At 44.0% G+C, this 14,794-nt stretch overlaps 2 protein-coding genes across 6 annotated transcripts in view; one reads left to right on the top strand and one right to left on the bottom strand.

Annotated features, from left to right (window-relative positions):
* Window positions 1-2,770, bottom strand: part of zer1 (zyg-11 related, cell cycle regulator) — a 29,944-nt gene extending 27,174 nt beyond the window's left edge. For both annotated transcript variants that reach the window (XR_001426818.1, XM_015047763.1), the window contains exons 1-3: window positions 2,450-2,770; window positions 359-574; window positions 136-286 (exon numbers count right to left, since the gene is read on the bottom strand). Coding sequence is in view for 1 of the 2 variants with exons in the window: in XM_015047763.1 (XP_014903249.1) it covers window positions 136-286; window positions 359-525 (318 nt within the window). In the remaining variant the exon portion in view is untranslated. The remainder of the gene's footprint in view (window positions 1-135; window positions 287-358; window positions 575-2,449) is intronic.
* Window positions 2,771-3,871: 1,101 nt separating this feature from the next.
* Window positions 3,872-14,794, top strand: part of LOC106956742 (SH3 domain containing GRB2 like, endophilin B2) — a 20,643-nt gene continuing 9,720 nt past the window's right edge. The window contains exons 1-13 of one of the 4 annotated variants that reach the window (XM_015047760.1): window positions 3,872-4,138; window positions 5,265-5,406; window positions 5,945-5,956; window positions 6,081-6,209; window positions 6,284-6,417; window positions 7,232-7,324; window positions 8,099-8,161; window positions 11,698-11,721; window positions 12,078-12,167; window positions 12,862-12,962; window positions 13,277-13,451; window positions 14,270-14,415; window positions 14,463-14,783. In XM_015047760.1, the coding sequence (XP_014903246.1) occupies window positions 4,076-4,138; window positions 5,265-5,406; window positions 5,945-5,956; window positions 6,081-6,209; window positions 6,284-6,417; window positions 7,232-7,324; window positions 8,099-8,161; window positions 11,698-11,721; window positions 12,078-12,167; window positions 12,862-12,962; window positions 13,277-13,451; window positions 14,270-14,377 (1,134 nt within the window). In that variant the 5' untranslated portion in view covers window positions 3,872-4,075 and the 3' untranslated portion in view covers window positions 14,378-14,415; window positions 14,463-14,783. Of the gene's footprint in view, window positions 4,139-5,264; window positions 5,407-5,944; window positions 5,957-6,080; window positions 6,210-6,283; window positions 6,418-7,231; window positions 7,325-8,098; window positions 8,162-11,697; window positions 11,722-12,077; window positions 12,168-12,861; window positions 12,963-13,276; window positions 13,452-14,269; window positions 14,790-14,794 lie in introns of all 4 variants that reach the window. The other 3 variants (XM_015047759.1, XM_015047761.1, XM_015047762.1) reach the window with 3 other exon arrangements.

Genomic DNA, 14,794 nt, shown 5'->3' with positions numbered 1-14,794 from the left:
TGCATTTTCTGTAATAAAATGTTATTTTCTAATTAAGAAGGAATTATTAGTTTATTTACATATTTTACTGTATTTCTCATATTGAAATCTGCAGCCTGATTAACGGTCAGAGTGTGTAGGAAGTGGAGGCTCCACCTGCTTCCTGATGGCCTCCAGGTCCCGGTCCCGGACGAAGTCCTCCCTCAGCTGGACCCGGGTCAGCCTGGTGCTGCGCGGGTCCGAGAACAGCTGGAAGAAGCTCTCCTCCGGCTCAAAGTTGCTGTCAGTGTGGACCAGCTCCATGTACCTGCAGGAGACAGGAAGTCAGAGCGGCGGCAGCCACAGAGAGCGTCCAGACGGCGAGCGGCGGTCTGCGTACGTGTTGACGAGTTTGTCGCAGATTTCGCTGGGCAGGAAGATGTCGGCGCGCATGCAGAGCTTGTTCCTGAAGCCCTGGTAGCACATCGTCTTCCTCAGGTTCCTCAGGCAGAACACGGTGGCCAGCGTCATCAGGCTGTCCGGGTCGTCGCCCGCTTTGGCTGCCATGTTCGCCCCGCGCTGCTGGCTCAGGTCAGAGACGGGCAGAACAGAGGACCTGAAGGAGGACGGGCAGAACGTCAGCGGTCCAGAGGAGACACCAAAAGTTCTGACGCTCCAAACGATTAAACTGACTAAACATCCCATCATCTGAGCAGCAGCGGCTCTGATCCAATCAAGACGTTTTCAGCAGAACCTCAGACTCTAAAGAGGGAAGAAATGATCTGAAGCTAATCCCAGATTAACAGGAAGTCGATTTTCTGAGGTCATTTGAAAACCAGCAGAAGTGAAGGATGAAGAGAAACTTTAAAAATTCTCATAAAAACAGAAGAAAAATCTGAACAAAATCAGGATAAAATCAAATTAATAACAGGAAGAAAAACTGAGAAAATTCAAGAAAAAACAATGAAAACTGAATCAAGATAAAACCAGAAAAAATCCTGAAAATAGAGAAAAATTAGGATAAATTTAGTTATGATGTGAAAAGTTTATTTTCTACAGATTAAAATCTGAAAATTTGAAATTCTTCTGGATTTTATAATGGAGAATCAGAGCCAGGATAGAAAAATACATTATTAATGACCAGATTAAAGTTGGATTAATGCAGGTACAAAGTCATAATAATATGAGAATAAAATCCTAATATTAACAGAATGAAGTCAGAATAATTAAAGAATAAAGTTATAATATATCAAGATTAGATTATCACATAAAGAATAGTCATAATAATATGTAAATAAAATGCAATATGAAAAGAATAAAGTCATAATAATAAGAGAATTATGTTTTAATCATAACAAAATAAAGTTAGAATATTAGGATTAAAGTTGTAATTGTTGTGTTTTCACTTTTTACCAACAAATAAAATACTTCATCTTTTAACACATCAATATTAAATCATCATCATCATCATCATCATCATCATCATCATCAGGGTTCTGAAACGACTAAGTCAGAGGTCAGAGGTCATGGATGGATCCTGGAGGAAAACCTGAGGCAGGGGTGAAAGTTCAGCTTCCAGCCTGAAATATTATGGGATGGAATGGATCAGAGCAGATTCATGGGTTATCATGGCCTAGTCAAAGTCCAGGACATGAAAACTATCTTCAGATGTTCTCCATCCAACCTGAGCTGAGATGTTTTCTAAAGAAGAAGCTTCACTCTATAGATGGTAGGAGAGTGGTGGATGTTTCATTTTTTCCTTCCACTTAACTTTAAAAGCAAACTGAAGTTTATGTCTGAGAGTCTCAGAAAGAGGAAAAGTTCAATCATCTCTCCTGCTCAGGTCACATTAACCATTAATATGACATTTATAATATAAATACAGTCACTCAGCTGTTAAAACACAACATGAGCTGAAAGTAAAATCTAAAGTCTGGAGCTCAGATTATTTCAATCTTAATCAGATTATTAATAATTAACCTTAATGAAACCTTTCTGCTGCTCCTTCACAGGAAACCAGCTGCTTCCATGTTCAGAAATCATCCAAAATTATTTTTAATAATGAATAAATCTGATCCGGAGCCTCCGGGTCGGTCCGAACCAGCCGAGGAGTTCGGTGACCCGGTTTGTTCGGTTTGGAACACTGAGATGAACTGAAGGAGAAACAGTTAGCAGCAGGTTAGCAGGCTAGTTGCTGCCGCTAGCTGCTGGCAAACTGAAACGGAACCTGTGACCCAGCAGAACCGAACCGGGTCAGCAGCAGTAGCTGGTGTTCGGACCGGTTCGGGCTGCTGTCCGCCTCATTCCGCCCTCGGTTCGGGTTCACGGTACCATTAGCTCGCTGCTAGCGCTGACTTTCCTAGCCAAACTTAGCAGGGAGCTAACAGAACCGGACAGCTGAGCTGGATCAGACCGGCTCGCGGACCGGGTCAGCGGGGCAGAACCGCGGCTCGGGCCCGGTCCGGGTTCTGGCAGGTGAGCCGGCGCCTACCTGGGCTTCGTGTCCTGGTGACGGGCTCAGTGAAGCTGTTTTCAGTCCTCAATCATCTGATTTTCGCTTTCGTCCCGATGTCAACAAACAGACTCCGCCCCTCCTGCTCTTCCTCCTCCTCTTCCTCTGCAGCCACTTCCGGTAGCTGTCATCACGGAGCAGCTAGCTGCGCTGCTAACACCTGCCTTAAAGGAAGTCCTCCATCAGGATGCTGGCAGCAGGGCGGCCATGTTGGAGGTTTAGGAGTTAAAACCTGGAGCAGAGCCACTCCAGGGCCGGTCCGAGGCTCTTTGGGGCCCAGAGCACATTTTCATTTGGGGGCACCCCATTCCAACATGTCAGTTACATCAGCCTACAGTGTAATGATAATAATGAAAGATATATAATAAAATTATTTAGCATTTTTAATCGGAAAAACATGGCCCCTCAGTGATTTCAATGTTAGGATTTTAGCCTCTGCAAAACGTTTTGAAACCACAGACAGTCAGAAAGGTCAGGATTCAACATGGCGACGCCAAAGTAAACAATGTTCAGTTTCTCTTACAAATATTGTTTTAAGCTTTACTTTCCATCAGGAAATGGCATATTTAGTCCTTTCAGCATAAAGTACACAGCAATGTGTCAGGAAGCTCATCATCATTCCTCCAGCCGTGGATCAGAAGGATCCCCAGTAGCAGTCAGTCTTCCAACAGATCTGAGGAGGCCTCTGACTGAAGACTGCTGGTGTATAGTAGTCTCATACTAACATCCAGGCTCAACATCCAGGCAGCAGAGATGATATCCACATGGCTCCATCAGTTGTTAGCTCTGCTAATCCTCCTCCTTTGCTTTTGCTCCTCTTTAAATGTCTGACTGGCCGCTGGGATACAGAGATGTTAGAGTAGGGGATGAAGAGACGGGTTAGACGTCCTCCTTCTCTCTTTGCTCTGCATCCATTAAGATGCCACTTGTAAAAACAAAAGAGAAATCTTGTTACCATGGTTACACATCATCATAAAAACTGCCTGAAAGTATAAAAGTCAGAGTAAAAATCCTTCCAGCTGTTTGCATCCAGAACCAGAGGGAATGATCATCCAAACTGCAGAACCAACAGATCTGCACTTTATTATTATTATTATTATTATTATTATTATTATTATTATTATTATTATTATTATTATTATGTTTTTCTCTGCTTTTCATTTTGTAGTTTTTGTTAAATTATTCTTGTTCATCTTTGGTTTTGAGCTGAACCGCTGTGTGTCACTAAATATGCAACTAAATTTGATTGGATTCTTTATATGGATATGATGTAGTTAATATGTTTTGTGTTTTATAGTTTATATTTGTATTATAGATGTTTTTATATTTATTTCTATACTTGTATTGTTTAGTGTTTTGTAGTTTATAGGTGTATCTATGATGGTTTATTTCTATATTTGTATCATGGGTCGTGCAGAGCGTCAGTCCGGCTGCAGGCGGCAGCTCCCTCCCCTCCGTCCCGCCCTCTTGTCCCTTTAAGCGCAGGGCGGCCAGCAGATCTCCGATCCTCCTCCTCGGAGCGGATTACGGCCGCAGCTCTGCGTCTCCTCCGCTCCATCAGCAGCTGATCCGGGGGAACAAAGGCAGCCAGAACCGCCCAGCGCCATGGACTTCAACGTGAAGAAGCTGGCCTCCGATGCGGGGGTGTTCTTCACCCGGGCCGTGCAGGTACAGCTGCGGCTCTCCGGCGGCGGGCTGCGGGGTGATGGGGTTCCCACCGCCGGTCAGAGGAGCTCCGGGTCCCGCTGGGAGGGAGGCTGGGTGTGTGGAGCCCGGTTGGTACCGGCTGGTTCCGGTTCTGCTGGTTTCTGCGGTTCTTCTTGGTTGTTGTTGCTCGGATGAGCAGCAGCTGTAAGCCGATAAAGGTCCGTCCTGCCTCGATCCATTATTGATGGCTGTGATCAGCTCCATCACTCATGTGACACCAGCAGAATCCTGCTGCTGCCCGCAGCCAGACTCCGTTCAAAAAGCAACGGATTTAACCAACGGCTCCGATTCTCAGGCTGTCTGTAGTCTGGTGTTATGAATTTTATGAATTATAATCTGAAAGATTTATTCTAAAATTCGGTAACATTTTGATGCAATTAGAAGGAGGAGGAGGTTTTTAAAATGTGGAGAAAAAGGCTCTTTGCCCAGGACATCAGTGGGTAAGGGGGAGGAAACCGGATTTTCTTTTCCAACGCTGTGCCTTTAGCTATCTAAACATGGTGACAACCATTGGCTGTTGACATGTAATGATGGTGCCAGACTGAAAAAGATGCAGAAACTACATCTAACTCTAACCCAAAAAAGAGACAATGTCCAGCAAGCAGGAGCTGTGGAGATCAAAACAGAAGAATAGATGTACAGAAACTCAAATAATGACTCGTTATAATCAGGGTATGCAGAACATTTCAGAATAAATGAGAAGCTCTGAAGTTGATGAGCTACAGCAGCAGGAGACACGACCAGCGACTCTGCTGTCAGACAGGAAGTGAGGCTGTAATCCACACAGACTCACCACAGTCTCTCCAGCATCAGATTATATTCCATTAATTTACAAAATCTGAATGTTTTGGCCCATTTTCTGCACATGAAACTCTGAAGAGAATCACTGGAGCTCCAGAAATCTGGAGAACTTCAGAAGATTACAGGAAATGAAACCCAGATGTTCAACCACTGGTTTGTTCTGTGAAGTTGCCGGTTGACCTTCAGGAAGTTGCCGGTTGACCTTCAGGAAGTTGCCGGTTGACCTTCAGGAAGTTGCTGGTTGACCTTCAGGAAGTTGCTGGTTGACCTCCTTGATGTGTTTCAGTTCACAGAGGAGAAACTGGGCCAGGCTGAGAAGACCGAACTGGACCCTCACCTGGAGAACCTGCTGGCCAAAGCCGACTCCACCAAGAACTGGACCGAGAAGATCCTGAGACAGACGGAGGTTCTGCTGCAGCCCAACCCAAGTGAGTGGTCGAGGTCCGCCATCATGGTATTTAGCTGAAGCTAACGCAACACTAACTTGGTAATTAATGGAAGCTAATGCTCAAGCGCTAATTAAAACATTACTTTGCTAATGCTAAATAAATTTGAATATCTGGCTTGAAAAATTACAACCATGGATCCAATTTAATGTTGACGTTATAATTTAGATGTTAATGTAAATCAGGAGGTAACAGAACTTCTAACAGCAGATCCAGGAACCACATTAGCTTCGGTTCCTGCTGGAAACCAAGAAGAAGAAGCTCCAGTTGTCGTGTTACTGCTAATCCTCGATGGATCCAGATTCAGAACCTCTGCATATTATTTATCCATAATGTTGAAATTTTTGCAGAAACCCTTTAAAAATTCAGCTTGATCAATTTTATTTTGAAATCCTGACTTCCTGGAGGAAGTGTTTTGAAGTTCCTGGTGACTTTTGGTGGAGATTCAGAGATTCTGTTTACCGATGAACTGGACCGGTTCTGTTCTGACATCTAACCTCTGTTTTCCTTCATGCCTCAGTTGATCACACAGGTAGGAGTTTCCTCCATTTCCCAGCATGCATCTGGGCTCTGAATGTTCTGGAGATTTTATTTGGTTCCTATAAATATTTCTAGTGTTTGATTCTGACTTGTCTTCCGTTCCCGTCCGGAACCAGGCGCTCGGATCGAGGAGTTCATCTACGACAAGCTGGACCGGAAGCTCCCGTCCAGAACCACCAACGCCGAACTGCTGGGCCAGTTCATGCTGGACGCCGCCAAGGAGTTCGGAGCCGACACTCCGTACGGTGAGGAACGGTCCCGATGCATCAGAACCGGGCCCGGTTCTGGTTCTGTGTGACCCGGTTCTGTTGACCTGCAGGTACCACCCTCATCACGGTGGGAGAGTACCAGAGGAAGCTGGGCGGAGCCGAGCGGGAGTTCCTCCACACGGCCGCCGTCACCTTCCTGTCGCCTCTGCGTAACTTCCTGGAGGGAGACTGGAGGACCATCTCTGTGAGTTGGACAGCATGCGGTTCTGATCCGGTCCGGTTTCCGTCCTCTAAAGCTGCAGTGACTTTTATTTAAATATACTTTTTAAATATTTGTTAAAACTGTCTCCTTGTATGAGAGAGAGTCTGTGAACAGATCGTCTGCTCCATCAGCTGCCAGTCTGAAGAAAACAACCAATCAGAGCCGGGAGGCGGGGCTTAGCGCTGTCAATTACCTCATGTACTGCTAAATGAGAGAAACAACTCATTGTTATAGGAAAACAATTAATTTGTCATCATCAGTGACTATGCTAACTAGCTTTAGCATCCATAACAGGCTACGCTAGCTGCAGCGAAGCAGAGAGCCAGGAAGTAGGAGGGGTGATTGACTCCTCCTCCAACCAATCAGAGCCCCGCGGCTCTGATTGGTTGTTTCTAGCACTGGGAGAAGACAGAGGAGATGAGTTTTAATTTTTATTTATTTCAGATTATCTGTCACAACATGGAGACTGTTTCACTAAATATGTAAAACATATGTTTAATAATATAAATAATATAGAATATTACAAATAATAATCAATAACGAAGTAATATTGATAATAAATAATACCACATATTTTTAATAAAAGTTACTCCAGCTTTAAACTCGTTTGGATCAGAATTTCTCCTGGTTCTGAACCGGTTCTTAAACCCAAAGACAGAAACGACCAAAAACTGAAAAATCAGTGATCCACTTGTTCACTTCGATACCTGAGGTTTAGAACCAGAGAACCGGATCAGATCAGAACCAGAGAACCGGACTGGGTCTGTCTTATCACCGGTTCTGTCTGTGTTTGCAGAAGGAGCGGCGGCTCCTGGAGAACCGGCGTTTGGACCTGGACATCTGCAAAGCCCGTCTGAAGAAAGCCAAGCAGGCCGAAGCCAAGGCAGCGGTGAGACCAGAACCGAGCCCTTAATGGGCCAGAACCTCAAATAAAATGATAGAAACATCAGTTACAGTGCTTACCCACATGGTGGCGCTGTGCTGCTGCTCCTCTAGTTGGTAATGTTTTATCACTGGCAGCAAAACAACAAAACACTGTAAAAAATAAACTTTATGGTTTAGATTTGGCCTCTTGTTGCTTTTCTGTTTTATTCTGTTAATTTAAATTTAAAATATTTTTATAATTTGATTTATCTGAAGTTTTGCCACCGGTTCAAACCAGCCAAACCTCTTCTGGTTGTCACTAACTTTAAATTAATTATTATTTATTTTTGTGCAGGTGAACCAATCAGATGTTAGCGTCTGTTTGCTGAGTCACAGCAGCTGATAAATTATTTATGATGGACTGTAGCGCAGGAAATATGAGATATTTACTAATATTGCAATTCTAACTCGTAATTAAGCTAATTTTTTTACTTAATTTAACAATTTAATTAGTGCTATTGTGTATTTAATACGTTATTGACAGAACTATGTTTATTTTACATATGTATTTTATGAATACATTTCTTACTGTTTAATTTAAATATTACAAATATTTAAGCATTTATAGGATTTTTACACTTTTTTATTCTGTATTTTGCAAATACAGCGTTTGTATTAAATTTTCATGTTGTGCCGTCGCTGTCCACTAGAGGGAGACATTACCCTCCAGATGTACCTCTCCTGTCTTCTGGATCTTTTTTAATTTAATTTAACTGAAAGTTTCTCCTTTTGTGTCCAGGCGACTCCAGACTTCCAGGAGACGCGGCCGAGGAACTACGTCCTGTCGGCCAGCGCGTCGGCGGTAAGACCCAGGGCCGCTCAGAGCCGCCATCTGATTGGCTCACAAACAGGAAGTCCGTCACATCCAGATATCTCTGGAATGTAAAATATAAACAGAAGTTTCTGCAGAGATTTTAATCATTTATCAGATCTACAAGATGTTACCAAATATTTAATATCTGAGTAAATTTCAAATAAGATGAAACTTTTCAGCGACATATTGGAGTTTCTTTTAAGTCAATAATTTCTCAATACTGATTTTTAAAAAGCGTCCTTTTCACTGGCAGATAATTTCACTTCTAACAAGACATTTTCCAGGTTAGAAGTGAAAATTTTATTTCCTCAAATCAACTTCCTGTAAAGTTAGTTTTCTCCTGAAGTGGTTTTTAGTTTTTACAGTGTTCAACCTGCCGCAGATCCTCCAGGATCAGAACATAAATCCAGTTTCACGTTTTATTGTTTGATCATGAAACGGGTCGGATCCGCCTGGAGGAAGTTTCTGCTTTACTGGTTTCACTGGGCGAGTCCCAGTGCTGTTGATGATGTCATCGTTTAGAGACCCAGCATAGCTCAGGATGGTTCTGGTTCTGACCCGGGAATGTTTCAGTTGTTGGACCCACAGCAGATGAAGTTAACCCAGGTTCTGGTTCTGGTTCTGATGCGTCGTTTCGATCTTTGAAAGTGTTCTGGTTCAGAACCTCTGAGGTTCTGGTTGGTTTTATAGCTGTTCTGGGTCGGCACCGACCCGGTTCTGGTTGGAGCTGAAGGTTCTAAATGATTTTGTTGTTTGCACTGATTCCGGGTTTCTGGCCGATCAGCGATATTTAAAACCCGACCCGCTGAATCCGATCTGGACCGGTACCGATTTCTTGTTTTGTCTAAAAAGTGGTTAAATATAAAAACATTTATTTCAAAAACAGTTGCGCAAACTTAATATAACATTAGCATATTGATTAATTTTTGATAATAATCTGGATTATCTGATCAGGATCAGCCTGGAACACCAGGAATAGGTGATGGTTGGGATCAGATGTGGGATTATTCCAGGAATGGATTTAATTTAAGGAGTTAATCTGGTGTAAATCTTCCAGCAGTTGTTCTGATTTCAGTTTGTTTCTGTGATGCGGCTTCAGAGCGGCTGGGAAAGCTGGAGCCTGGAGGCCGACCCGGCGGCCGACCCGGCGGCCGACCCGGCGGCGGCGCAGAGGAAGGTTGGAGCGATAAACGGATTAGATCCGTGTCCCGTAGAACCGGTGGTGGTAGAACTGCAGGTCCAGTCTGTTGGTTTTAGAGTCTTTTAAATCTGCAGAAAAGTTCTGAACAGATCAGAACCGATGAGCGTCAGTGGAGTCCAATCCACTGCAACCCAACTCCAGGCCGTGTGCATGGTCACAGTCCGGTTCAGTTAGTGAGGTGTGAACGCTAAACGACCTCTGACCTCTGGTCCTCCAAACCTCGGTCTGGGTTCGGTTGATGTGAACGCCAAGCGGACCAGAGACCGCTCCAGAAGCAGGAAGTGGACTACAGTGCAGGGCATTCTGGGTAAATACAACCAAAGCTAAGGTGTTAGCCTAGCACTAGCAGCAGAAATGGCTCCTGGTCGTTAGCCAGAGACTAAAGAGAAATCCTCCAACCGCTAAAATCTGACGCCTCCATCTTGTTTCCATCTGGTGAAGAAGGAAGTTCCTCTCAGAGTCTTTGTGTTTGTTTGTGTCATTTCCTTCTGTGGACAATAGCAAAGCTGATGATGTCATCCAAGACATGTTGAGCTGTTAGCATGTCAGAACAGTCTTCAGTCAGAGGCATCTTCATATACACTGTCAGACTGACTGCTACAGCATCATCATCCATAAAGAGTCTTAATATATTGGAATGACATTTAATTTTGGGATTTCTAAAGTATTTTCTAAATTGAATTGAAGAGCATTAATAAAAGGTCATGGCTTCATCCTGATTATTTTTAGCTTCATGCTGCTGTGTAATAGCGGCCGTTTAACACAGGTGGCGCTGTAAACCTTGAGCAGCTGCAGCAGTTTCTGCTGATCAGCTGATCATCTGGATCTGCCCACTCAGGAAGGTCGGCCATGTTCCTGGAAAATGATCGGCCATTAAAGCATCCTGTTGAGATGCCGCCATGTTGTTTATCTCACTGAAAATATCCCAATCCTGAAGCTGATCAGACGTTTCCATTCACCCATTCATTATGGATTCATCCTCACTTTCTGGATCTTTGTGATTCATCCTTTACCCAGAGGAGAAATATAAACCTCAGTGATTCAAAAGAAAAATACCGACTTGGTGCCTCAGACGTGTAAAATCCCCCCAGAGAGCAGAGATGAAGAGACGTCTTCATCCATCACAAACTCTTCCTAGAGCCTTCAGCGTATTTTAATAAAATGTTTTTCTGCTCTAACACACAGAACTGAAGTTAACTAATAACTTCTGCTAATCCGCTAACAATAGAGCTAATTTTTAGCTTAGCGCGTTAGCATTTTGAAAACGCTGACCTTAGCTTCCCCTAAATTGATTTTCCAGCATTTGTTAATTTGGTTGTTTTGTTTTGAAGGTATGGTTACTAACAGCTTGCTGTTTACCCAGAATGCATCGCTGTAGTTCTACAGTACATAGTTCTAACTCCCACCTGCAGGTGGCGGTATTTCAGGTGGCCGTCTGTTATCAGCAGAAACAAATCGAGCTTTTTAAGTTCTTTAAATAATAAAAATGTTTCTGTGTCCAGTTGATCTGGTTGTTTTTTCTCCTCTATGTAGAATCTAAATCAGTGTTTCTCAACCTTTTTGGGCCAGCGCCCCCCAGCCCCTATCCAGGCCCCCCCCCCACCAAAGAATTTGTAGGCTACTTTGCACTGACTATTATTTTATTATTAATATCACTATCACTATTGTAGATGTTTTGATTTTTATGCTTGTTTCTGTATTTATCATCAAAAATAATTTCCCAGAGAACAAAAAAGCCATGAGAATAGAAATTATTTTCACAGGCGTCTATGAAAAATGCAATGAACATTCAGGTTAAAATCTGTAGGCCTGACAGCAGCCAATCAGAGTGGAAAAATATTTTGTGCCATTTTCTAGTTAAATATTCCACAAAATGATAAAAGATGAACAACATGCCAGTTTAAACTTTGAACTATTTGCAAACCGACTGAGCTCTGCAGCATTAAAACATGGATTAGCTCTTTAGCATTAGTTCATGATTATTTTGGTGTTTTAGCATTAGCATAGCTATTGTTTGAGATTCCTGGTTGCCACTGCCCACCACTGCTAGTAACACTGTACCATTCATCAAGCACAGTGGTGGCAGCATCATGCTGAGGGATGTTTTGCTAGCTCTACTGCCACAAAGTCTTCTTTGGGGTGTATGTAAATATGTGAGCCTGTGTGGAAAACCACCACATCTGAACCGGTTGACCCGGTTCTTGCTGCTGACCTGCGTTGCCATGGCAACAGGTCGGGTCAAGGAGCCGGTCCAGATGATTCATGGTGGAAAGTTGAGCTACGAATTTAATCTGAGACGTTTCTCTGGTTCCGTTTGTCTCAGCTGCTGAGCGAGGAAGTGGACAAGGTGAGGCCGCCGCAGAAAGCACGGAGTGTGTAGGTGTGTTTGTCTGTGTAAGTGTGTGTGTATGTGTAGGTGTGTGTGTGTGTGTGTGTAGGTGTATCTGTGTGTGTATCTGTGTAAGTGTGTGTGTGTGTTTCTGTGTATGTGTATGTGTGTGTGTGTATCTGTGTAAGTGTGTGTATCTGTGTGTGTGTTTGTGTGTGTGTGTATCTGTGTAAGTGTGTGTGTGTGTGTGTTTGTGTGTGGGTGTATCTGTGTAAGTGTGTGTGTGTGTGTGTATCTGTGTAAGTGTGTGTGTGTGTATCTGTGTATCAGTGTGTATCTGTGTGTCTCCATGTGCCCACCCCTCCTCCCCCCAGGCGGAGCTGGAGCTGCGTGTGGCCCAGACGGAGTTCGACCGGCAGGCGGAGGTGACCCGGCTGCTGCTGGAGGGGATCAGCAGCACACATGTGAGTCAGAAGCGCTGGTTGGGTCCGGTCCAGTCGGGTCCGGTCGGGCCCGGTCGGGCCGGGTCGGGCCCGGTCCGGTCCGGTCCGGTCCCGAGGTGGACCTGATGAGTCACAGGGTGTCACTGTGGATCAGGTTCTGCTGGACCCGGAGCTGCTGTTGTTTACTTTCTATTATTTTAAATTTAAATTTTGATATTATTTATTTTATTCCATCATCTGAAGCAGAACGGCTGAACAAACTTTTCATCTTTTCTTTGTTTTTGTAACATTTTAAGGCGCAGGTGTCAAACTGGAGGCCCGCGGGCCAAATCCGGCCCGCTGCGGCTGCTCATGTGGACTTTAGGTCAAACTTTAATAGAACGGATGTCTGCTCAGATATTACTCATCTGTCAAATCGGGCTGTAGAAATGTCAGATGTTAAAACTGTTACATTTTAAAACGTTTTAATCTGATGAATCAGAAACTTTATGAGTTTTTGACCTTCGAGGTCATTCAGGGTCTGGATGTGACTGAATGAAAATCAGTGACTCCTGATTTAAGGAACCAAATCTCTGCAGCCCAACCAGAGTGAAAAACTATTCACACCCTGAACCTGCTGACTCAGCAGCAGTAACAGCTAGCTGGACTTTGACTAGGCCACTCCAGAGCGTTTGTTTTCTCTGTGTGATTGTAACTCTTCCTCCTCTTCCTCCAGCTGAACCACCTCAGGTGTCTGCAGGACTTTGCGGAGGCTCAGGCCACGTACTTCGCTCAGTGTCATCACTACATGCAGGACCTGCAGAGGGAGCTGAACAGGTAGGAGCTGCAGCGCCACCTGCTGTCAGACTTCACCTCAAAGCATCCAGCTGCAGCCAGGCGCTCAGTTAAACTCACTTAATGATCATTAAGTGACTGGACCTCTAGAACTGATTGGACCTTCTGGGTCCATTCAGTTCCTCTGGGTCCATTCAGTTCCTCTGGGTCCATTCAGTTCCTCTGGGTCCAGTCAGTTCTTCTGGGTCGGGGAGCTGATCCATCAGAACCAGATCAGACGGTTGCTCTGATGGCTCCATGGTTCAGATTATCGGGTCGGTTGAACCTTCTGGGAATATTTGCTTGTTTTGCTGCAGATGTGCGAACTCAGCCGTTGGCCCCCCGCCGCCGCCCGGCGCCGGACCCGATCCGGTTCCGACCGCCTTCCCGTCCGGCCGCCTGTCTCCCGGCGCCTCGGGCTCCAGGAAGGCCAAGGTTCTGTACGACTACGACGCTCACGACGCCAGCGAACTGTCCCTGCTGGCCGACGAGGTCAGTGTGACCCGACCAGAACCGACCAGAACCCCAAAATAACTAGATATCCTGATGAGGAAGCTGATCCGGCTAGTCGATGGTTCCTGGACTGTTGAAGGATGGGAAGCGTCTGGGAACGAAAATATTATATTCAGCTGTTGACTGTAAAAAATATTTTAAAATTAATATTAATTCACACTATTTAATATACGCAAAAAAAACAAAGTAAATACAGTAAGAAGATAAAGTTATTTTTAAATTTTATTTTATTGAGGCAAACTGTGATCTGCCAATCAGCTAGTAAGTCTGCTCTGGGATCGATTAGTGATGCCTCCAGCCGCCACTAGGGGCTTTTCTCATCCAGAAAACGCTCAGCTCTCTCTCTCTGTTTCGCTGCTGCTGTTAAACACAAGACGTTGATATTTCTGTCTTCTAAATAAAATGATACAAATAATAACAGTGAGTTGGATCAGTAACTTTAATCTAGATTAATCGTAACAGAAAAAGAAAATCATCATTCACTGTTTCCTGGTCAGTGTTTTAAATCAGTTAAATATTTAAAGATGTTTATCTAAGCTTGTGTTGTGATGCTGAAGTTTCAGGAAGAGCAGAAGCTTCTTAAAGAGACAGAAGCCCAATTTCAAGTTCAGGTTGCAAACTCAACTCAAATTTCTTTGACGCTGCGCTTGATGCATTTATACAGCGGTGAAACTCTTAAAGGGCCGGTGTTTGATTTCTGCCTGGTCGTTCTGTCAGTTAGCTCCTTTTGGAAACTTTCCTTCAGTTTTTAGATGTTTTATTATCTTGACCCGTTTTCCTGTGTGGTTTCTGTCCAGGTCATCACTGTCTACACGGTACCAGGAATGGATCCTGATTGGCTGGTTGGAGAGCGGGGCAACGAGAAAGGCAAAGTACCTGTGACCTACCTGGAGCTGCTAAGCTAATGGACCGTTAGCATTCTGTCTGATGAAACATGTGAACCCTGTTGTAGACTCAGTTCAGTTCAGATTTAGTTCTCATTTTCAGTTCAGATTCAGTTCAGATTCAGTTCAGATTCAGTTCAGATTCAGTTGGGCTCAAATTTGGCTCAGATTTATTTAATATTTGGTTCAGTTTCAGTTCAGGGATTTTATCTGACACCTTTCCTTGGAGAAAAACCAGAAATGTTTTAGCGATGCTCTCAGATGAAACCAGGAAAGTTTCCTGGAATCTGATCTGGTTCATTAAATCACACCAACGTGTATTTGGGCCCCATATGGATTCTTCTCAGGTCTGATGGGTTCGAAGTGGATCCACAAAGCTAGCAAGTCTTTATGGTTTTGTGGATTGTAATGGATCGAGTCTAATTTGGTGAAGGTTTC

Source organism: Poecilia latipinna, unplaced genomic scaffold, assembly GCF_001443285.1.
Source record: "Poecilia latipinna isolate Pla-1442-1.1 unplaced genomic scaffold, P_latipinna-1.0 Scaffold841, whole genome shotgun sequence".
Lineage (NCBI taxonomy): Eukaryota > Metazoa > Chordata > Actinopteri > Cyprinodontiformes > Poeciliidae > Poecilia > Poecilia latipinna.
The sequence above is the reverse complement of the archived record's forward strand: the minus strand, read 5'-3'. Positions and strand labels throughout refer to the sequence as shown.